Genomic DNA, 24,337 nt, shown 5'->3' with positions numbered 1-24,337 from the left:
ATGCTGTTTTACTATGATGTACTTAGATGTGGGTTTCTTTTTATTTACTTGGTTTAGGATTGTAATCCTTCTTGAATCTATGATTCGTCATTCTTTTTATCATGTTGGGAGAATTCTCAGACATAATCTCTTTAAATCTTACTTATTTGCTTTTATCTCTGCTCTTCTGAAATTCAACATTCATAGTATTGGAACTTTTCATCAACCCATCTCTTACTCTCTCCACCTTCCACATTGCATTTTCTATCATTTTGTCAATGCTTCGCTCTTTTCCTTCTGCCTTTTCTTCTAGTTCACTATTTTCTCATTGTTGATACCTAAATGTTGTTACATTCATACATTTAAATCTTAATTTGTTACTGTTATTTTTCATGTCCATTTGATTTTTATAATTTTCACTTCTCCGCTGAAATCTCGTCATTTAAGATTTTATGATTCTGTCATTGGAATATGTTGCAGACCTGTATTTTTCTCGGATTTCAGTTAATTCTTGTTTTACTTTTATAGAATGCCAGACACTGTGTATAAAAACCGTAGTGATAAGCTGATGCTTGGGATAATGTTATCTTCCTCTTGAAATAATTTATTTTGCTTTGGTAGAACGTTAAATTTGGGGGAAGTTTATTTTACTACAATCCATAATTAAACTGATTTGGGTCTGAGCATCAGTCTATGAGAGGGATGATCTATTTTTACTTACCTTTACGAATAGGATATATAGACCCTCTGGGAATCACCACTGCAAGTACTGAGTGTTTATTAACGTCTCACCATTTATTGGATCTGAGCTCCAATTATTGTCGTAACAACCCTATAAGAATACTGGGAGCTCTTCTTTGCTTTTTATCCTCTCATCCGCTGTTTGTGACTCAGAAAATATGTCTATGAGAAAAGCTGTGCCAAAAGCCTAGATTGTCTCTTGGTTTCAACTCTGGGTTCTCGGCTTCTTAAATCCCAGATCCCTTAAATCCTAGATCTCCAATAACTTCAAACAGATGATGTTTTAAAAATTTGGCTTGCTTTTGTTATGTTCTCTGTAGGATGCTTGGGCTGTAAGACTTAGTCCTTAATTGCTGGAAATGGAAAGCCCCTCACATTTTTAACTGCCATCAAAATCAGTCTCTCTCTAGACAGCTAACTTTTCTCCAATCATCAGCTATGTATTTCTATGTAATAGACATCTCTAATGTCTCGCGGTTATCTCAAACTCAACTTATCTAAAACAGAATGTATCATTTTGTCCAATCCTACTGCGTCTTCTACATTTTGTATCAATGCAGATGTCACCTAATCCAGAAACTGGAAGTTATTTTAGATTCTTTTCTTCCTTCGTACCTTAAGTTTAATTAGTTAACAAAGCTAAAACTCACCCTTTTTCACCGAATGTCTGAATCATTGAGATAATTATCCATTACTCTTTTACACTCTAGTTGTTCTTATCAAATTTGTCCCTTCTAATGCCTTCCCCCTATTGAATACTTTTTCTTCAAAGGTAAATCTAAGCCTAAAAACTCTTCAATGGCTTATCACTCACTGTCTGCAAGATATAGTGCAATACTTTAGTCATTGATCTTTCATGATTTGACTTATCATGGCCTTGTGCTACCTCTCCAACTTTCACTCTTGACCTACTCCTCCTTGTCATAACGCCAAGCTTCACAAAGCTTTATTCCCTCTTATTTCTCAACAGAAGGATCATTACCTCTTCTGTGTTCAGTTTTTTTATGCTTCTGTTAATACATGTATCACACTGCATAGCCTTGATGTGCTACTTGTTTCCTCCCTTAAAATAGCAACTTTTTTGGGTGAGGTACTGTGTTAATCTTTAATAAACATGATTTTATTAGTCATTGGCACATAGTAGACAATTAATATGTGTTGAGCTGATAGACCTGAGCTAAGCACGGAAATTATTAGAACTACGAAATCTAAATTTATAATATTAAGATAACAATTGATGGAGCTTCTTGAGATGAGGTAGAAAGCAAAGGAAAACCAGCAGCATGTTTAAAAGAGAGCCACACGTACTCACTGGCGTGATTACTACCGCTGGGCTCAGCTTTCTCAAGTTCTGTTCCATGTGAAAGAGGGTGTGTGAATCTGAATTCAGGACTTAGCCTTGGAAAATTCTCATTGTGGAAAAACAGATGGCTTGCTTCGAAAAGCAATTGAACAGACGATCCAAGCAATGGTAAGAAGTAAGAAGCAAGGGGAATGGAAGGGAAGGAATACAGCAGAGACTTTCAGGACAGAAAGGAACTTTAATGAGAGGAGGAGTCAACGAGGAGACTAGAAATTGGATGCCTTTTGAGTCACACTTGGTTCAGGTAGAAGCTGGTCTAGGTGAAAGAACTCAGACTGAAATGTACTCTTGCGGGGACATTAAGTTATTTAAAGACTTCCTGAGAATTGTACAACATCATGCTCCAGGTCTTCATAGCCTGTACTCCGGAGACGATTACAAATCTTTTTTATGGTCTCTTACAAAAGCTCCATTAGGGAGAGTTGACAGCTATTCAGACAGAGTATCTAGAAAATTAATTCTTCCCTGTCATAATATCGTATTTAAACAGGGAAAAGCTTTCCACTGGGAGCCTACGAAAATATATGCAGAGAAATTTCTTGAATATTGAGAAGAGAAATCCGTCTTCTTTTGTTATTTTCTTTTGCTGAAATTCCATGGGCTTTGTAGCAGCCGTGTTGTACAGAGATATCATTAGGCTTGCACCAGGAAAAAGCTCACATTGCTAAGGTTTTTAAAAAGCGCTCTCAGCCTCCTCTGTAATAGTCGTAAGAGCCTCTTCATTACGACGACTCTGAAAAAAATGAACCTCTTATAAATCATGTTTCTTAAACTCATACATGTAACAAGTACTTAGTTTTTAAAAATATGTAATACTGATGTTTATAGAATAAAAGGTTAAAGTGCCATTTGTCCTCTGTCTTATCTCTACTGCAACCCACACCCTGAATTCCTACTGGACCACTTATGACTTTTATAATAAAAATATTCATGGTCTTCTTGAACAAAAACAGTTGCCAGCAACCCAGAAATCACCCTGTCGTGACATCTCCCAATTAGTACCTATTCCTTCCCTTCCAAAGGAACTGCCTTTTTGACTGTTAGAAGATTTAGCCTTTCTTTTCTTCCCTGTTTCACCAGCTAGCTTGCATCCTTCCCTACCAATAATAGTTCAGCTTTTGTTTTGCCTGGTTTCAAACTTCATATGAATTTGGAATCATAAAAGTGTGCATTCTTTTGAGTCTGCCTTTCTATACATAACATGAAACATCTAAGATTCATCTACGTTGTTAAATGGAGGTATAGTTCATTTTATTACCATGCAATATCTCATTAGAGTTATATGCCTCAATATATTCACCACTCGCCCCTTCGTATTGTTTCTATTTGGGGGCTATTAGGAGTAATGCCGAAATGTACATAGATATGTATGTAATCCTGGTAATGTGTACACACATTTCTGTTGGATGTACACTAAGGAACTAAGGTCTGAAATTACTAATAGGGTATCCACGTTTTAACTTCTAGTAGATAATCCCAATGTCGTTGCATAATTTATATTCCACCTGGGAGTGTGTGACAGGTTTCTTTTATCCATAGTCATTGCCATCACTTAGAATCGTATTTTAAAATTTAGTTATTCTGTTAGGCGCTTGATATCTCACTGTAGTTTTATTTTAATGTTTTTATTAAAAGAGTTGGGTTTATGTCTAATGCTTTGCTATTTGTTTTCTGTTTCATATCTTTTATGTTCATCCTTTATCTGCTTTTTTTAAAAAAAATTAAATACTTTATGTGTACCATAATTTCTTCATTGATTTTTATTATAATTAAAACTTTTTTCTTAGTCATTGGTTTAGGAATTACAATATACATCTTAATCTACAACAATCTGCTTCAGATGAATGCCTATTTAATTCAAGTAAAATATAGGAACTTCATTTTCATATAGCTCTATTTCTTTCCCTTCATTTATGCTATTATTGTCATATACGTTATACCTACACATGTTATACATCCAAAAAATATAGTGTTATAATTATTGCTTTTATATCTTATCTCTTTTAAAATTTCATAGAGAAAAGGAGAAAATACATTATGTGTACAACAGGGGTTGGCAAGCTATGGCACACGGACCAAATCTGGACCCCCACTTTACCTGTTTGGTAAAGTTTTACTTGGAATAAAGCCATATCCATTAATTTATGTGTTGTCTGTGACTGCTTTCATGTGATACGGTGGAATCTTAAGGGTGATAATAACAGGACCTTCAGATAAGGAGATATCTTGGATTATCCGGGTGGGCCCAGGGCAGTTGTGCAACTGTCATTTAAAGCAGTTAAGAGAAGCAAGCACGAAAGATACATTTATACTGGTTTTCGTAGCCATCTAGATACACTGCCTTCCCCGATGCTCTTTACGTCTTCCTGTGTCTTCGAGTTCCATCTGCCATCACTTCCTTTCGTTTTAAAGAAGTTCCTTTAGTGTTTCTTGTAAGGCAGTTCTGCTAGCCACACACACATATATATTTTTTCATCTGTGTGTCTTTATTTCACCTTCACTTTTAAAGGACAGTTTTAAAGGACATAGATTTCATGCTTGATTGTTTCTTCCCTCCAAGACTGTGCCATCCCACTACCTTGAGGCCTCTACTGTTTGTGATGAAAGACAGCGTTAACCTTACTGTGGCTGCAACAATTGTACACAGAGTCCTTTTTCTTATGCTGCTTTCAAGATTTTCCTTTTTTATCAGTTTGGCTCTGAGGTGTCTAGGAGTGAATCTCTTTGTGTTTATTCTAATCTGGGATCATTAAGTTTCTTGTATGTATAGAATAATATTTTTCATTAAATTTTGGAAAGTTTTGGCCATCATTTCTTCAAGTTTTTTTTTTTTTTTTCCTGTTCTGCCATTTTCTGGGACTCTCGTTATGTCTATGTTGGCACACTAGATGGTGTCCCAGAGACTTCTGAGGCTCTTTTCATTTTTCTTCTTTTTTTCCCTTCCGTCCTTCAGACTGGATAGTCTGTATTGTTCTAGTATATTTGCTGATTTCGTCTTCTGTTGGCTGCTCTTAAGCCCCTCTAATGACTTTTTCATCCCAGTAACTATTTTTAAACTCCATCCAGGATTTCCATTTAGTTCTTTTTAATAATTTTTTTATTGATATTTTTATTTGATGAGTCATTATTATCATCTGTTATCTTTAAACATGTTTTCCTTTAGTTCCTCAGAGGCTTTCTTGTGAAGTCCAACATTTGCCTTCCCCTCCCCATAGCAGACTATATCTATTCCTTTCCTTTTTTGAGTATACGGGTCACTATTCCCTGTTCCTTGCATGTCATATTTTGCTGTTGTTGAAAAATAGATATTTTAAGATAATGTATTATAGTGACTTTGGATTCTGATTGCTTCATCTTCCCCCAGGACTGGTTGTTATTGCTATCTTCTGTGACTTGCCTGTACTAATTTTGCGTAGTCTGTGTCCCTCGCGGTATGTGGCCTCTGACTTCTACCCGTTGTCAAGGAATCAGTGTAGTTTAACGAATGTATTAAAAGTTTAGGCCATCTGTAGATCTGCCCCAGTTTTTGCTTTGTAAGGCTTCTTATTGCACCAGATGTGCCTGGCTTACCAGGAATCTCTCCAGTCTCCTTAGTGCACATTTATAATCTTCCAGACCACAGGGAATAGGTAGGATATCATCAAGGACCACTTAGGCTTTCTTGTTCTCAGAATCTCCCCGTTACATTTTCAGATGATTGCCAGTCAATTTCTTGCCCTAACAAGTATTGCAATCTCAGTTATATTGGCTTTTTCAGATTGTTTGCCACTGAGATCACTGTTGTTATATAAACACCCCTGGATGTGGAACTTTCTGTGTTCTGCTCCAAGTAAATCAGCCCTCTCTCACAGTGAGGCTGCTGCTCCTCATGGTGTGGCCTGCCCAGACAAACTGCTGCAAATGGAACCTGGGGGCAGAGGCTGGGCAAAACTGGAGTGGCAGCGAGCTAACATGTCGCAGACATCCACTGTTCCTATCGAGGTTCAGTACATTTTCTCAAATGCTTCTCAATTTGTTGTACGCTTTGGTCAAGGCTAGAATGTTTAAAAGGTTGTTTATTGACAGTTTAGTCCTGGTTGATTATTTCTTTTTAGGGATATTATGCCATATCCTTGCTCAGGCATTCTCAGGCCCACCTGTTCCCTGTTCTTAGAAAACTCTTTTCTCATGTAGTCTTGTTACTGCTGTACGTCAGCCAGTCCCTGTTTAGAGGGGTTTTCCGTTACAATGCTACGGGAAATAATCTTTGCCTTATTGCCCTACTCCATTTTATTTTACTCCACAACACTTTTCCATATCCTAAAATTATTATGTGTGTGTGTGTGTATAAACTTTCTCCCCCTTGAAATGCAAGCTCCTTGATTATCTTATTAAACACTGCATCCTTAATGCTTATTACAATGCTTAGTAAATAGTAGCTCCTCTAAAAATATTTGTGAAAGAATGTATAAATGGTAGATATCTCATTTTAAGCTTGTGAGAAAATAATCATTCTTATAAACTTTTGTGGTACTGTGAATTATTACAGCATTTTGGATTAAACTTGCAATTACAGTTGACCCTTGAACAACATGGGCGTGAACCGTGTTGGTCTACTTATATTCAGATTTTTTAAAAATAAATTTATTGGGAAATTTTTTGGAGATATGCAATAGTTTGAAAAAAAATTGCAGGTGAACTGCATAGCCTAGAAATAGTGAAAAAGTTAAGAAAAAGTTAGGTGTGTCATGAATGCATAAAATACAGATAAATGTTATCATTTAGTACCACAAAATATATAGAAACATATTATAAAAAATGAAAATTTATCGAAAGTTATGCATACAAACTTATATACTGTATGTGGCACCATTCACAAAGATGCAGTATGAAATCATAACTGCATAAAATTAACCACAGTGCATACTGTACCACTGTAATAACTTTGTAGCCGCCTCTGTTGCTATTGCAGTGAGCTCAAGTGTTGCAAGTATCTGCTTAAAGCACCGTGTGATGCTAGTCATCCCCAAGTGAGAAGTTCATTGCTCCAGTGAGATGTGTATCGCAGTAAAACGTGATCTCTTATAGTTCTTGGGCATTTTTCATCATGTTTAATGCAATACTGTGAACTATAAATACCACCGTGGGACCCATACGAAGTGCCACTAGCAATGCTGGAAGCTCTCCCGAGAAGCAGAGAAACCATGACATTACAAGAAAAAGGCGAATTGCTTGATATGCACCATAGACTGAGGTCTCCGGCTGCGGCTGCCCATCATTTCGAAACAAATGAATTCAGCAGAAGGATGTCATGAGAAAAGGGAAGGAAATTCACGAAGTGGTAGCTGCAGCTACGCCAGCAGGTGCAAAACCTTGCGCTCTCTGTGAAATTACCTTTTTATCTTGTATTGAAACTGTAACTTTTATGTGGGTGCAGGATTGCTATAAGAAAGATGTCCCTATAGACTCGAATATGATTCAAGAAAAAGTGAAGTCATTATATGACAACTTAAAGCAAAAAAGAAGGTAAAGGATCTAAAGCTGGAGAATTTAACGCCAGTAAAGAATGGTTGAATAATTTGAGAAAGAGGTTTGGCTTAAAACATGTCAGATAACAGCTTCTGCTAACAGAGGCCAATGAATTCTCAGATGCTATTAAGAAAATCATTGAGGAGAAAGGATATCTGCCTGAACAGGTTTTGAATACAGATAAAAGTGCTCTATTCTGTTAAAAAAAATCCATAAAGGTCATTTATTAGTAAGATAATTGAGCCCCAGGATTTAAGGCAGGAGGGACAGGCTAACTCTACTGTTTTGTGCAAATGCAGTCACGTTTATGATCAGGACGACCCTTCCTATTAAAGCTGCTAATCCCGGGGCCTTGAAGGGACAAGGTAAACACCAGCTGCCAGCCTTTTGCTTGTACGACAAGAAGGCCTGGACAACGAGAGCCCCTGCTCTGGACTGGTTCCACTGATGCTTTTCCTTAAAGTCAGGGAGTACCCTGCCAGTAAGTGACTGCCTCTTAAAATCCTTTTGATATTGGCCAGTGACCCCGGCCACGCTGAGCCCCGTGAGTTCAACACCGAAGGCGTCAAAGTAGTCCACTTGCCCCCGAACATGACTAATTCTCTAATTCAGCCTCTAGATTGGGGGGTCATAAGGACCTTTAAGGATCGTTACACATGGTCTCTGTGGAAAGGATGGTCAACATTATGGAGGAGAGCCCGACAGAGAGACCATTGTAGCGTCTGGAAGGATCACACCATCGACGATGCCATTGTTGTTACAAGGAGCCATCAAGTCGAAGCAGAAATTCCTGCTGTGTCCAGATGTTGTGCATGACTCCACAGGATTTATGATGAAGCCAATCAAGGAAAAAAACGAAAGAGATCAAGGACATAGCAAAAAAGGTGAGGGTGAAGGGTTGCAAGATAGGGATCATGGAGAAACTCAAGAGCTAATAGCGCACTAGAGGAATGAACAGAAGATAGCTGGATAGAGGTGAATGCCTACAAACCAGTGCCAGACGATGGGGAAGAGGACATAGAAGACGCGGTGCGGGAAGACAAACCGACATCAGACAGGCTGGCAGAAGGGGTCCGATGATCTGAGAATGCTTTTGACTTCTTTTACGACATGACCCCTTCTGTGATATGGGCACCGAAACTCAAGCAAATGGCAGGAGCAAGATTGGGACCTTATGGAAACTTTTTTAGAGACACGAAAAAGCAAAATAAATCAGACATAAATCACGACATACTTCCATAAACTTACACGGACTGCGCCCGCCTCGCCTGCCTCCCCTCCCACTTCCTCCACCGCTTGGGCCTCTGCCATGCCTGAGACAGGAAGACCAACCCCTCCTGCCCCTCCCCCTGCCCTGCAACCTCGATGTGAGGACAATGCGGATGAGACCTTCGTGATGATCCGTTTCCCTTCAACGAATAGCAAATAACCATCATGCCATACACACAGCTAATCTACTCACCTGCTGCACGGGTGTCTTCATGTGCAAATCTAATAACTGTATGAGATGTTTTCATCATCATCGCCTAAGTATTCACCATGCAGAACATCGTGTGCGAGACTCATGTGGAAGCGGACAGCCGGTCCTTCCACAGGCATGAGGCGAGTGGTGGTGAACATCAAGTTAATGTGTTATTTTTCTTACTGTTTTACAACTTTGCTTTCAAAGAATTACATTACTGTAATAGTATGTCTCTCTCATAATCAGAGGAACTGTGTATCAGCCTATCATCGCAGGCAAGTGGTTTAAAAAAATGTAAAAATGTTTCCAATACTGTATTATGCACATGGCTGTAGTACTGTATGCCATTTGTTAGTGTACAGGCTAGGCTGCTGTGAAGCAATTGTACCAATTACACTGAGCTCCCATAATGCAATCATATTGCTGCTTTTTGTCGTCATACCTATAAATATTTTCTTTGTTATACTGTCTTTTCATTTTCGATGTCCAGTGTTAGTAATACGTGTAATGCCTACAGTAGTTTATATTATAAAAGACAATATTGATGCAGGTGCATATGGACCATTCATCTTGTAAATGGATGACCCAACTTACAGTATTGATAAATACAGTGCAGTACTGTAAATGTATTTTCTCTTCCTTATGATTTTATTAACGTTTTCTTTTTTCCATCTTCCTTTATTGTAAGAATACAGTATGTAATACATGTAACATACAAAATATGTGTTAATCGACTTCATGTTATTGGTAAGGCTTCTGGTCAACCGTAGTCTATTAGTAGTTAAGTTTTGGAAGAGTCGAAAGCTATGTGAAGATTTTCCACTGTGCATATGTGTGTGTGTGTGGGGGGGGTGGTCAGCACCCCTCACTCTTGCGTTGTTCATGGGTCAACTGTACACTTCTAGAAATCGACTACCTACAGAAATACTCGTCTTACATGTAAAGTTATATGTATTGGGATGTTTATTGCATTTCTGTTTATAATTTTTAAAAAATTGGAAAAAAGCTAAATATGCAGCAATAAAGGAATGTTAAAATAAATTCTAAGGAAAAATATGATGCCATTAAAAGGCATTGTTTACATATGTTTTATAATGGAAAGATTTTTATGATAGTTGAGAAAAATGCAGCATGTGACTGAACGATGTATTATCACACAAGTAGTAAAAATGAAAACTCTGTGTGTCTTTTTGTGTAGATTTGCACATGTGGGTATGACAAGGACAACATTAAGAGGACAATAACTTTTGACTCTATAATTGTTTCCTTTTTTTTTGCTTACAGTTTCATGTATTACTTTTGTAATTTTATAAATAAAGAAAAAATAAAAAAGTAAAGGGAGTATTACGACATATTCCATTTTCACTGATTCTAAACGTATTGTATCAGCGCGCTTCACGTCCTCCTAGAGCATGCGTACGAGACATCAACATCTCTCGACGGGCCGGAGAGAGATAAACACTTACCAAATCGATGCAGCCGAAGATGGAGTACGTAAATGCAAGAGCCAATTCCAGAGGGTAGGAGAACAGTAAGACGCGTGACACTTCCCTCCCGAGTTTCTGAAACCAGAAAATAGGGCGAGATCTTGCATTACTGCTTCAGCATGTGCAAACACGTGCAAGGGAGGAGCTCCTAGTGTGAGAGAGGGGAAAAGAAGGAAAACGGGAAGTAGAAATAAGCCTCTTTGGCCGCGTGATCTCCCGAGGCGTACCGACTCCTTTGCCTCCTGCTTGCCTTCCACTCCTTCCTCGTCCATAGGTTCCAGTCTCGATCACTCACCATTCACTCTCGTCTCACTTCTTACGACTCTTCATTTTCATTATTCCCTTCACTACAGGTCACTATCTAAACCCTTCGCTCAGTAAGATTTGACTTTCCTGTCTCCAGTTATAAGATGGCTACCAAGAGATTTTATCGAGCAATCCTCAGGTATCGAAACAGCTATTATCAAAAAATAAAATAAAATAAAATAAAATAAAAATAAAAACAGCTATTATTAAGTACAGACTTATTTAAATTTACACATGTGGTGACAAAAACCTCACATAGAAATTGCTAATGGAAGGATAAGTAAATTAAAAGAGTTCAAAGCACAACATTACATTATAAGGTGACTGCAATGCTGGAATAAAGAAGGTATTTCCTTCTTAAATTATGAAAACATCTGAAAGATACTTTCAACTTTATTTCAAGATGAGTGATATTGGTACTACTCCTGAAAATCAATGTAGTTTTTGTGCTGGGTATGGAGAGATAAAAATGATATTCAGACCTAGAATAATAATACCATAATGCTCTCTCCTTCAATTCCTTCTCTTCTTCTTTTTATTGGGTTTATTTAATATCATATAGATGAAATAAACTATGAGGTAGTAGGAATAAGATGGTAAGAATGAAATGGCAAAAAAAAATTCTCGTTTTCTCAAGGTTTACATTCAAGTAGAAAAGACAAAGATAATATAAGGTAACATATAATAGGGTTAAATGTGTCAAAATGGATAAAAAAAACTTGTTCAATAATTATAGGGGACAGGAGGTTCACCTAAGCCATTTATATCCAGGAGGGCTCTGTAAAGAGCTAGAACCATTGAAACAAGAGTAGGACTGAGAAAAGCAAAGTGGGGAAGCCACATTCTAGGCAGCTTTAACTTATTTGGTTTCTGTAACCTTGCTGGTTCCAGAAAGAAGAGCATCAATTAAAAGTGTGACCAAATAATTAAGAAATGAAGACATAAAATAGAACAAATAGTAAAGCTAAAATACATATCACATGATCTGTGGTTTGAAATGTGAGCAAAAAACTGAATGCATGACATATTTGAGAAAATGATAAAACAAGTTTAACTCAGGTATAGTGTTCATTCATGAATATTAACAGTAAGATAAAGAAAAGACTGTAGAAGGTCCGAAATAACAAAGTAAAGAATTCTGATTTGATTTTGTTCGCAGAAACGTGATTGTAACATTTTAGCTGGAGAGTACTTGTGACCTCTTAGCTGGCAAGACTGTATAGTAGTTTTGCCCACTTCCTTCCTTCCCTCTCTCCCTCCCTCCCTTCTTTTTTTTTTCCCTCCCTCCCTCCCTTCCATCTTTCTTTCTTTCTTTCTTGATGATATTGGTTAACAAAATCCAGTAAGTTTCAGCTGTACATGTTAACAGTAAGGCATATATATATTTATAACGTGTGTTCACCTCCCATAGATTTCTATCACCACATATCTGATACCCTTTACCTCAGCTACCTCCCCCCATTCCCCTACCCCCACCCTCTGGTACCCTATTCTTTCATTTAGGTGTTAGAGTTACTCTCAGTCCAACTCTCCCCTGAAAGTGGCGAGATGCGTGCCAGAGACATTCAAACAGGAGAATAGCGGAGAGAGTGAGTAAGTTATCGGTATGCGGTTTCAAGCCTCTGAAACCAGGTTAAGTCATTAAATGCCCCTTTTTTGTCTGCTTAAGTCCATTTGGATTGCATTTCCTGTCACTTACAACCAAGAATCCCAATTAATAAAAATTTAAGTAAATAATAAACAGTATTTGGTAATTGGGAAGACAGTGGAAAGAGAAGGGTGAAGGGTTACATCAAATAAGGAAGCCTTTAGGAAAAGAAGGGGGGTTAGAGATGTAGGTCTGATGTACAAGTTCATTATGTGTAACTAATCACAGCAAACAAAGCTGAAGCACGTGTTTGGGAGATCGTGAAACTGATCATTAATACTGAGTTCAGGTCAGATAAATACAGTTTACACTGGTTTGTGATAGTGTTTGCAAAAGGCAGGTCTTGGCGATTATGCCCTATTATCTTAAACTGATGGTTATAAGCTTATGAACGAGAGTGGGAAGCTAAAATAACTTTAATAACTGTACACTTAGTAATTTATTCCCCCTTCCTGTCGTTGGCCCCTGAATTAGAAGTTTTCTAGATTGAATTTCCAGGGCGAGTGGAGAATTTTCTTACAATTTATAGGGAAAATGTGATGCATGCGTATTTAAATCAATGCATAATTCATTACACACAATCTGTTTTGGGGCACTGGTGCGTCTTCTCATCATCTCGTTGTTCTCCACGCTTTTTTTTTTTTCTTCCATGCTTGTATTCCTACCCTGTACAATATACTTGCAGCTATGGAGTTGGGGGATATGAGGGGGTGCAGTGAGCAGGAAGTTCATCCCTCGCCTACAATGACTCTTCTACTAATTAGAATCATATTTGAATTAACGCTTTCAAATGGTTATTTATTTTGTTCTGTTGTTCAGTAACAGAGGGGCTCCACTCCGATCTGATCTTGTTTTAAATGGAAGACTTTTGTTAAGTGTTGCTAGTCTTTTGCAGCATTAATAATGTGCAATTCTGAATTTAAAGCCAACACAAGTGAAATAAATCTATCCTGATATCAGTAAAGATATTCACATTTATTATTTGAGGAATTAAAGCAAAATTCATGTGAAACACGAAAATAGGCTGTGTATGGAAAACTATGTACTAAACCAGAAATTTCTAGATATCTACAATTTCAACTGTATGCATCAACAGCAGAATTCTTTTGTTGACCTTGGCAATGGTTTTAAGGTCTAAGATTACACTTTACTTCCATTAAGAGAATCATCAGTGATCCTATGCCTAATGCAGATACTTTTACCACCGAAGCCTTCAAATTATTTACTTGCTTTATTTTAATTAAGCATGTCAAGAATTTAAACATTCTATTAATATTTACAAAAATCATGTTAGAATTATTTTTTGAATTAGAACTTTCAATTGAGAGCCTACTATTAAATCAAAGAATGTTGTGAGGACCAATAGCATTATTTTTTTTCCCCACCTCCTAAGGCTTCAAAACCTCTGAAAAGAATCATTATGAAATTAAGACGTTCCTATAGAATTGGCCACTTACCGCTTGCCCATAATTCTTATATGACACAGAATGAAATTTGGACAACTCGATTACTGTCAAAACTACTGCAATAAATGCAGTGATTACACAGAAGATGTTCGTGATCAATGCCAGTACCACCTATAAAGAAGATATAGGGTAAATTAATTACATTCAGAATAAACACTTTGATTAGACAGTTTGCATTGCTGAAAAAAAAAAAAAAACACCTGTTTAAAACTCTGATCCAGTTTCTGAAACTTTAGAAGTCTTGGTATGCTTGCCATAGAGTAAAATATTTTTTCTGGTTTACATGATATCCAATTAAGTCTGGAGAAAGCTCTAAAATATCATCATACCAATAAATGTATATCTTCCATTTGGCTCAAAATTATTGTAATTTACAATTTTCTGAGTCAGCTGGAAGAAGCCTTGTAAGATATAATTTGAACAAACGAAGTGCCACTGAGAAAGAAAAAAGAAAAAGATGGAAAATGACCATTTGTAGAAATAAGCGAAGTAGGAATTAATGATTTTTAATCCTGGGTTTTCACTTTCTAGGAAAAATTCATCGATACCTTTAGACCAGGTTTTTTATCTGTACAACTATGAGATAAGATGAATTAATTTCTAAGACATCATTTGGCTCTAAGATTCTAAGATTTTTTTCTTCCTAATATCTTCCCACCTATATCATAGATGGGTCTTTATTCCAGATCTGTCCTCTATTTCATTACAAGATACAATCCAGTTCCTGAACTGGATAGTTATGAAAATGAGTTTTACAGCTGTAGTACGTCTGTATATAAAGGCATTAGGTCCTATTACAGTTTTTCCTAACAGTAAAGTTTATATACCTATATTAAAAGAAGGTAGAATACTAAACCATAAAAAGCTATATTTAAATTTAGAAACCTTTACATAATCATAGTTCTAACTAAAATAGTGTGTCTGTCTACATTTAATTATGTGCTTCTGCATTTTTTCACTTAATTCCTTCATTTATTCTACAGGTGGGGTAGAGTCATTTATTGTTTAAATCCTCACCATCTTTTCATTAAAACCTATTTAGCTTTGCGACAAGTGGTCTTGAGGCTACCCTGAACATTGCAACTTACCAGGCGCTGAGATGGATGCTTTGCTACTCTTATTAGGAAGACTCCTGAAATGATAAACTGGGTATAAAAACATATATTTATAAATAGTTATCGATAATGCTTAGCAACTTAAAATGTGTTTTTAACAGACCCCTCTTTACAATAGCAAGAGTAACAAAATACAAAAAAAAATTTTCATTGAAGGAGTCACGACAAGTTTCTATCATATAGTAACAAACTGAAAGGTCATAGTAGGGTCACTAACAACAGATATACATATATATATATATGGGACAGTGGGTGGAATTCGGGTCGTGGTATATGCCAAAGATGACTTCCACAGTTCTGAATCAGGGGCCGAGTTTGCTTATATCTCTGTGTGCTTTCTGCACTCACTCGATTACTACTTCTAATGCTGTCCTTCCTAATGAAATGATGCCACGGATTATAATTACTGTGTACACATCTAGATGGAGAAATGTGGTCTGTGAGTCTCTCCAAGTTGTGTTTGTACAAAATATATTTCTTAAATGAGACTGTAGCAGAATTAAGGCAACAGGTGCTATACATGTTTTTGTCTTTGTCTTTGTTTTTAAAGTTCTGCGATTTCGTACCAGGCTACTTTGTCTATTTCCCAGAAGTATAAAGCGATGCCGTATTTTCTGAAGGTTGCCTGCACAATTCCCTGACATATTTCTTTTGTCTTATCAGTTTTAGTGACTTTGATGAAGATCCAAGTCAAAGGCTAATTGGTGAAAAAATAGGATTCATGATCTAAATGAGAAGTTTTGGACTGGATTAAATTTAATAGAATTTTTAGGTAATTGATTCTAGGAGCTAAATATGCTGTTTTTATTATATGAACGATTAAACACTGAGGGACATGAATCATTTATCTGGATTTTGTATGCACATTCGCTATTTTTCTCCTATTGTTTTCCAAAACAATGCTTTGACATTTGTGAGCCAATGGACAAAGGAAGGGTCTCTCCTAGGGGCCACTGCTTTCGCTGCAGTCCCCACACGTGGTGGCCATCTTATCCCCTACGGCCCTCCGACCGTTAGTTGTAAGCATGGGTAAGTGGTCTCCTTGCTGCTATTATTAGTGCCAATCATTCTCTCTCCTCCGGCTTTGAATCAAATGTCATCAGATTCTGTCACCCACTGACCCTCCCGGCTGAAGTCATCTATTGATCCCTTGCTCGCTGCTCTCTTTCCAGGCGATTCTAATTCCTGTCTCTTTTAACTCTCTAACATTTCTTAATCCTTGGTAATTTCGACATATCCATGCGCGATTCTTGGACCCTGGGCTTGTGGATCTTTATCTCCTCCAAGCCTCGGACTCCGTCCTATCGCAGTCGCTCGCTCCCATATGCATTCTCTGGTCCTTGTTTCTGACAGTAAGTATAACACCTTTCAAATTGCAATTTCAGGCATCCCCCTCTGACCTTCTACCTTTCTAGCCCATACCCTATAGGATCATAACTCTAACAATCCTTTAAGCCCACCTGGATCTATCATCTGAGCTCCTCGCCTCCCTGTTATAGTCTCTCCTTCACTAGCTTAAATTCCATGGTCAACCACTACACTTACTTATATAGACTTTCAACTCCTTTGCGCCTTTCTCATTTGATCACAGTTCCATGGTTAAACCAAACTCCTGAGTAAATGCGGTTGTTCTTGCTGCGTGCCTGCACCCAGGCAGCCAGTCGTGGCCTGAGAAAAATAAACAGCCATCTCGACCCATCTCACTGCAAGCCGAAGTGAGCCCTTAATGCTGTGTGAAAGCCAAACTACTTTTCCACAATACACACACGCCCTTCTCCTAGGTGACTACTTCATATCCTCTCTCCTCAACCAACCCATTCTCCCATTCTCACCCTCAGCTCGTGATCTTGCCTTCTAGTTCACTGAGATATTTGAAGCCATTGGAAGAAAAGTTCCACGAGCTCCCAATATCCCATCTACTTACCCATCAGAATTTGTCTTCTCTCTCTGCTCCTCTGCCTTTCTCTCCTGTTGCCTACCTTGACACTATTTACATTAAAGGCGATGATTCTTCGTTGTGGTGGCTGTCCTATGCATTGTAGGATGCTTAGCAGCATCTGTAGTCTCTGCCCACTAGATGCACACCCCTGGCTCCCAGCTGTGAAAACCGAAATCGTCTCAGACATTACCAAATGTCCTCCCAAGTGGCAAAATCATCTCTAGTTGAGAACCGTTGCTAAAGATGAACTGTCCATGCTCTTAACTATTTGTGGTTTAAAATTCATCATCTTGCCTACACAAGTACATGATTCTAACAATCCCTCCCTCCCACCATTTATCTCATATCGAATTTCTCTCTTCTGATTCAGTCACCTCAACGAAAGACATGATACTTCCAACTTACTGAAACAAACAAACTCTCTCTTAACCCTAATTTCCCTAGCTACCATCTCACTAAAGTTCTTCAAGGAGTTGTCTGTATTTGCCATCAATACTTCCTCTTCTCTCATTATCTCTTAAACCGACTCCAGGCAGCCTTTCGCCCTCACCGTTCCATTGAAACTACTCATCAAGTTTACTGTCGGCTTCCGTATTGTTAAATCCAATGGTGGGCCCTTGCCTTATTTGACAAAGTAACAGAATTTAACATAGTTCATCTTTCCCTAATTTTTTGTTCACTTGGTTTCCAGGATGCTACGTTCTTTAGATTTTCCTACTACCTTATGGCTATGTAGAAACTGCAGAAGAGTGCAAATGATGATAAATTTAGAAAATGTGTGAGTATAGACTTATTGTGTGAGGAAGCCGAGGTAAGGACCCTAAATATGCTAATGGATATTAGAGTTACGATTCTTAATTCTTCACATACCTAAGGACAATCTAACTTATGGTTGTCACTGTGTATTTACTCTTCTAGCTACATCTTTTGTGATAGTGCTAACAAATTAAAAGTGCTCAAAAAGTATTTGTTGAAAAAAAGAAACTTGATTTTAAATAAATTATCAACATGGGATTTTGTTACATGATTCTCCTGAAAACGTTGTTTAGAAACTGATCCCTATCTTCTATTAGCGGGATGTACATTATTTACCGAATGATTAGATCACATAAATGCATCTACTCACAACAATTCCCCATAAAGTACATCCTGTTCTGTAAGTTATAGGTTCATATATCCCAAAGGTTCCTTTAATCTGTCCCATATACAAAACCAATATGAAATACCACATAAAGATGTGAAAGATGCCAATCAAAATCTGGAGAGCCTGTGAGAAGAAGAGAATGCTATTAGTACTGAAACCATATAATTTATTTATAACATAATTCCAATAAGTGTTGTTATAAGAAACATTTAATACTTTTACAAAAGTAAAACAGCAACACACTTAACCATATATCCAGGATTGGTTCACTCTCAAAGAAAGACCTAAACAGGAAATACTGAGGCTTACCACGTAGGAATCAGCCATACTTGGAGTATCAGACCGTCCAAATATAATTCTGGCCCATTTTCCCATAGGAAAGCTGACACTCTGACTCTACTACTGGCTATTCTCCCTCCCTATTATGGAATGGCATAAGAGAAGAATACCGAGGGCACTTGAGGGAAAATGTGGTTATTAATCTACTTGGATGCAGATAGCCATGTATCCAATATTTTCCTGTATATTAGTAATTTATTAAGAATGAATCACTTTTCAAAGCTTATTAAAGTTTAATTTATCATTTCCTTCATGTATACTTGGTATGGATTTTTTCATAAGCATGACGGGTGAGGTACAGTCCAACACAGAGACACAAAGAATACCCAAGGTATACTTGCTTACATGAAGTCTTCTTATGGATAGTGGAGTGGGCTAGGGTAGGGGAATCATTACTCAACTTTAATGTGTAAGAAGATAATTATAATCCCAGTAAATATGTCCCAGTAATTTATTTCTGAAATAGTATATAAACTATTTCATATACTAAAGCACATTTTAATTACTCTTTAAAATTTGCAGAGTGTACATTATTTTCATTTTTGTATATACTTTAATAGGAAGCTATGTGTTTTAACTTTAATAGTTCCAACTCTTTGTAAAGCACATAAATGCAATGGTCTAATATTAAAAATGCATTTTACGGAAGTTTTTTTTTTTTTTGTATAGAGAGACCTATCTTGTGTATTTTTATAGGTTTAGAACTTAAGATTTCCTTTCCATCAAATTTGGAAGAATAGCATTATTTTTAGAGGTTCTTTGGATTCATTGGGGAAAAACTCCTCTACTAGATCACAAAATCCTTGAGGGCCTGGACATTAGCTGTCTCACTGCTGTCATCAGCCTCCAATATGGTGCCCAATGAACAGCAAGCATCCGGAAAATATAAACACATCAGTGTCAAGAACATAAATTCTACATGACTTTTCCCATTGTTAAAAGGAGTGACTGGGTTTGGAAAATAGTGTCTCCTTTCATATGATTGGCAATTGTTCTATGTAAAACCATGACCTACCGATTTAGCCAAAGCTTGTCAAGAACTCCACAAGGAAGTAAGTAAGGCTGCTAGTGTGTGGAGAAGCACAAGATGGGTTTTCTTATTTTAAAATGATCTTTCAATAGACTAGTGGCTACCAGATGGTAGTGGGGAAGGGGGAGGTAGACAGGAGGAGAAAAATTTAAATCATTTCTTCAATTAAAAAAACCAAATAAATAAAAATAAAAAATAAAATAAAATGGTCCTTAACCTAAAGCCAATGAATGGGTTCCAAAAGGACATTGTCCTCCCCCAGAAAAAAAAAAAATGAGTGCAAAAGATTATGATATAGACATGAGTCTGAGGAGAATGTTCAGAGCTTTTTTCCTATGTTGAAAGGGGTTTGTGACGTCAAAGAGGTTAAGAACCTCTGTTGGACAGTCAGGCAGGCGACAGTGGAAACTGGTCTGCACAGTAGCCAAATTCAAAGGAAAAGTTCACATCCAGTGGAAACGTTTTTCTCCTTCAAATGGGAAAGAGCATGATAGTCATTAATTCCTTAGTGTTTTTATTAAGTGAGCTGCATTAACTGTTTATGGCTTAGTAAAAGAGACCAATTAATAATCATTCTACTGCATAGACATCAATACAGAGATTAAAAGGGATCAGCAATAGATATCTCTCATTTAAAAATACTCTTTTTTAATTCCTCTTTTGAATTTATCTCTTACCCTGTGTATGCTGGTTTAGTTGGTATGCTTATATCTAAGCAGATATTAGTTTATGAAGGGGCATGAGATGAGTCAAAATTTGAAGATTTAAAGAACATTAAAAAACAAAACAAAACAATTTTTACCCTTTCTACTTAACCCAATCTGCCCATTTCCAGATCTGCCTCTTTCTAGATCCAAGAATGTTCCTTACTAAGTTGAAATAGTGCATGATCCTGAATTTAGCAGAAGTGAAGTATTACTTACCCCTAACACGAGCGCATCTGCTGAAGAGATTTTCGAACACGCACCTGGAGCCATACTGCCAGCATTTCCTTTAGATGATTATGTCTCTAATCTTTAGTGATATCTGTATTAGCGAACTTCTGCAAAACAATACAAACCACGTATACACGCTTAGCTCAAAAGAAAATACTTAAGTTTGATTCTTTCCTTATTATTTTGCAACTACCTTCCCAAACTCAGAAACAATGGCTCTCATCTTTCCATGCTTTCGTTTTAAGCGGCATCGACTTGCGTCCGCCTGTCCTAAGTAAGAGTCTCCATAACTGAAAAGCCTTTCTATGACTAAAAATATTGGTATATTATAGAGATTTTCTGTGAGTAGTGAACAGTGTATGCCTGGATGATAAAGTAGAAAGAATACCTAGGGAACAGTGTTAGAAAATTTTCTGTAAAGCTTTCAACAATTCATTCACAATTAATAACTAATTCAACGCAATTCATAATGCCACGTTTGCATTTTCAAAACCAAATTCTTGCTCTTAAGTTCATCATGGGCTTGTAATTTTTTTTCTGACATATACCTGCTACCTAGTTCCTCTTTCTACATGAAATAACTTTTTCTTCCATTAGACAGCTTATCAAAGTTGCTTCCACAATCCTAAAGGCTTCTACTGTTTCTCCCCCCCCCCCCCAAGTATTTCTCCCTGGTGTTTAGATCATCTTCTTAATTATATTAAGATAAAAACCAGATTAATAATTGTATCCGCTTATGGGAATTTATCCTCTCATAGATCAGAACTCATACTGTTCTGCATCTTCTAACATGTAATATTTAGCTCAGTAACATGAGTGATGCCACTTAGCCAGGTGATCATCTGATGGAGAATCTTAAAACTTGAGCCTTGGTCCTTTCAGAAAGGAGGGAGTTTGACTAACTGACCTTTCATTCCCTGTAACCTTAAAATCTCATGACTTGATTATTTTCGTGAATCTTCGGTTTCTAAAATTGACTTTCTGAATGTCTCTTAATTCTATAAAGTATAGAGATAGAAAAAGCTAGGTAAGAATACAAGAGATACTGACAGCAAATAGAGAAAATATGTTAACAACAAGTATAAATAGTAAGCTTTATATATTCACACACTACCTTTGAGAAATACCAAAGGCCTATACGTAATCAATCACTCTGTTATGCTTAAATGAAAGACGTAGAATTACAGAATTCATATAGAGGGTAATGAGGAAAAGTCATATCTAGATTGCTATTATTTCACTTCTCAGATAAAAGGAAAATAATCAAAATACACAGAAAAATTATTTTCACATTCACGGTTGATAGTAAAAGCAGAACGAGAGACTTGGGAAGTAGAATAATTATCAACCCCACCAAAACCACCTGGTATTCATTAATATGCTAAGAAAAAGAAAAAGTGTGTGTATTAAAAACCTTCAGCTTAATTGGTGGAAGGAGAAAACTAAAGAATGCTATACAATATATTCCTGGAATAAAACATTGTTAGAATTGAAAAAAAAAAATTCTACATGTGGTCACTCTACGACCCAGATAAGCATCTCATTTTTGTGAAATAAATAAATAAATAATAATAATAATATAAAAATAAAATTAATTATTTGTTTTTTGGTACTTTCTGGAGATCCCATCAGTAATGCAAAAAGCGGCTGCAGGACAGGCCCGTGGTCCTTATTCCCGACCCTACCCTCAATCGCTAACCTTGCGTTACATAGAAATTCTGGAACAGTCAAGTTTCTCACATATAGAAACCACTTTTCCATCTTTAGCATCTTTAGTAGCGATACAGCGCCTGTCTTCAAATTCTTTAGCAGGGCGCACACAGCCCTGCAGGAACTGCTCCCTGCCCACCATCTAGCCTCATCCCGGCCACACCCTCGGTTTCGGCCCTAACAGCCCCAACAGCAGCCTGTCCTTCAGATGCCTCCTCTCCCGGTTCCCTGCGCGTTCTGGACGTGCATGCCTATCTCCGTGTACTCTTAACTTCTGATTTTCAGGACTGGCTGGCTCCCAAGGCCATGTGAGCTCCCAGAAGTAAAGGAATTCATTTCTGTACGTCCACAGCCAGTCCTGGGCTGTAACCCAGAGACTTGATGAGATAAAGCCTGGGCCGGCATTGGGGGTGTATGAGGCCCAGCTTCTGCAGGGGTGGGGGTGGGAGGAAGGAGGAGGCAGGAGAAGGGGGACCGGGGTCACTGAACCCTGTCTTCATCCTCCCTTATGGCTTTTAGCACTTAAGAAATCCCATAAGCAAAGCGACATCATCACCTCTCATTTTACTTGTTCAACGTCCTGAAGATCGAGTGTCTCCCGCTCAGGTCCAGGCCCAACCTAAGCGGGGTCTCCGTGGGGCTGGTCACCCTGCCAGCCAGGCTGAAGAGGCAGATCTCAGCTGGCGGGACCCTCACGGCCAGGTCCCCACACCTTGCCCAGAGGTCATCACTTAGGTAGCAAGGAGCCCAGGACCCAGCTGGCCCTCAGGCTCCACAGGCTGCTCGGGTCTCCAACGGCAGCGGGAGCCGGAGTGGCAGCAGCGTGGTCCTCGTGCGCCTGCGCGCCCACTCCCAGCGCGGCAGGCGCGTGCGCGCAGACTCACTAGGGCCGGCTAGGTCACGTGGTCCGGTCCGCGCCAACTGCGACGTGATGCTCCGTGACTCTCGAAGTGGCTTCTCCAAACCTCCGTTTCTGATCTTGGCCGTTCTGGTGCGTTTCTTGTACATACACATCTGCCCCTGCCAAGTGACCAGGATCGCTGATGAAAAGTAAGTCGTTCACCTTTTCTGTCCTCAAATTTTGGCCACAAATGCACTTTCGAAGCTATGAATAATGAAAAGGCGGGTAACTAAGTCAATGACTCACTTTTTAAAAAGGAGCATAAGTAGCCAAAGAAGAAGATTAGTGAAGGAAATATTTAGCAAGACACCGGAATGACTTTTTCATCCACCCGCTGAGGTGAGCTTACCTTTCATGTTACACCTGGCATCAGTTTTCTATTTGATATGAATAGCAGTTAAAACAATGTTTATGAAGAGATATGTAAAGAAGTAGAGGTAGCAGCTAGAAGATATACAAGAATCAGATCTGAGGTAGATGAGGAAATGGAAAAAACATAGGAACAAACTCAAGCCAACAACATAGTCTTAAATTAACTGACAAGTACAGATTGTCCTATCATGCAACTACCATGATTTATGAGGCATTAAAATACCTGGGGAACAGACATTCTTGAAACTACTGAATGTTATACACTCTCATTTATTCAAGGGTAATTTATATTGGTATTTTGGAAAAGTTAAGATTAAGGCTCGTGATTTAAATATTTAGCGAATGATAGCTAGTGAGCAAAACATTCAGAAAGAGAGACTAACTTTTCTTTAAGAAAATGGCTTAGTGCCACTAACCCCTGTCTTTGCCAAAGCTAAATTACAAGTATGTTTTAAAGCTGCTAGGATCTTTCATAATCATTTTATAGCCTGAAAATCAATTATTAACAATAAATTTACTTTTGCTGCTCAGCCAGCTTCCTTATATTGTGACTTGAAAGCCCCCTGGCGTCTGAGAGAGCTAATAACCCGTGTAGTCAGACCCAGCATTTATCACTTGCGTGTGAAAAAAGTCATGTGTTCGTTGGCATTTAGATAAAGTCCACTCCCCCCCCAATAAAAATATATAAACCCTAAAATTTGTGTAATAGTTTAGCACAGTGTTTAGTCACAAAGTAGTGGTATAATACATTTCTTTTGAGCAGATGAATGAATAAATGAATAAGTTTTTAGGTATTTCAGAATGAAATATCACAAGACCTATAAATAGTGACACATTAGTAAGAAGCATATGACCTCTAAGTTGGGATATAAAATTTCTATTCCTATCACTT

General features: G+C 37.8%; 1 protein-coding gene across 4 annotated transcripts; it reads right to left on the bottom strand.

The window, feature by feature from the left end:
• Positions 1-1,969: 1,969 nt before the first annotated feature.
• MS4A13 (membrane spanning 4-domains A13) lies at positions 1,970-23,001 on the bottom strand. 4 transcript variants are annotated; one of them, XM_016119068.2, is made up of 7 exons: positions 22,729-23,001; positions 20,451-20,569; positions 18,141-18,281; positions 15,049-15,105; positions 13,952-14,071; positions 10,520-10,615; positions 1,970-2,816 (listed from the first exon to the last, which is right to left on the bottom strand). In XM_016119068.2, the coding sequence occupies exons 2-7, from the start codon at positions 20,502-20,504 to the stop codon at positions 2,757-2,759; spliced, it is 528 nt and encodes a 175-aa protein (XP_015974554.1). In that variant the 5' UTR covers positions 20,505-20,569; positions 22,729-23,001; the 3' UTR covers positions 1,970-2,756. The 4 variants fall into 4 exon arrangements, with proteins under 4 accessions (XP_015974554.1, XP_015974552.2, XP_015974555.2 ...); XM_016119066.2 differs by lacking the exon at positions 1,970-2,816 and having other exon boundaries at positions 10,366-10,615; XM_016119069.2 differs by lacking the exon at positions 1,970-2,816 and having other exon boundaries at positions 10,366-10,615; positions 20,495-20,569.
• Positions 23,002-24,337: the final 1,336 nt, after the last annotated feature.

Source organism: Rousettus aegyptiacus, unplaced genomic scaffold (assembly GCF_014176215.1).
Source record: "Rousettus aegyptiacus isolate mRouAeg1 unplaced genomic scaffold, mRouAeg1.p scaffold_m13_p_5, whole genome shotgun sequence".
Lineage (NCBI taxonomy): Eukaryota > Metazoa > Chordata > Mammalia > Chiroptera > Pteropodidae > Rousettus > Rousettus aegyptiacus.
This window is presented reverse-complemented; position numbering and strand designations above follow the sequence as displayed.

Coding starts and splice junctions, on each gene's coding strand:
- MS4A13 (XM_016119066.2), bottom strand. CDS start 20,504: ATGGCTCCAGGTGCGTGTTCGAAAATCTCTTCAGCAGATGCGCTCGTG. Junction 15,106..18,140: donor GTACTTTATGGGGAATTGTT/GTGAGTAGATGC, acceptor TTTTATACCCAG/TTTATCATTTCAGGAGTCTT. Junction 14,072..15,048: donor AGCATCCATCTCAGCGCCTG/GTAAGTTGCAAT, acceptor TCTTCTTTATAG/GTGGTACTGGCATTGATCAC.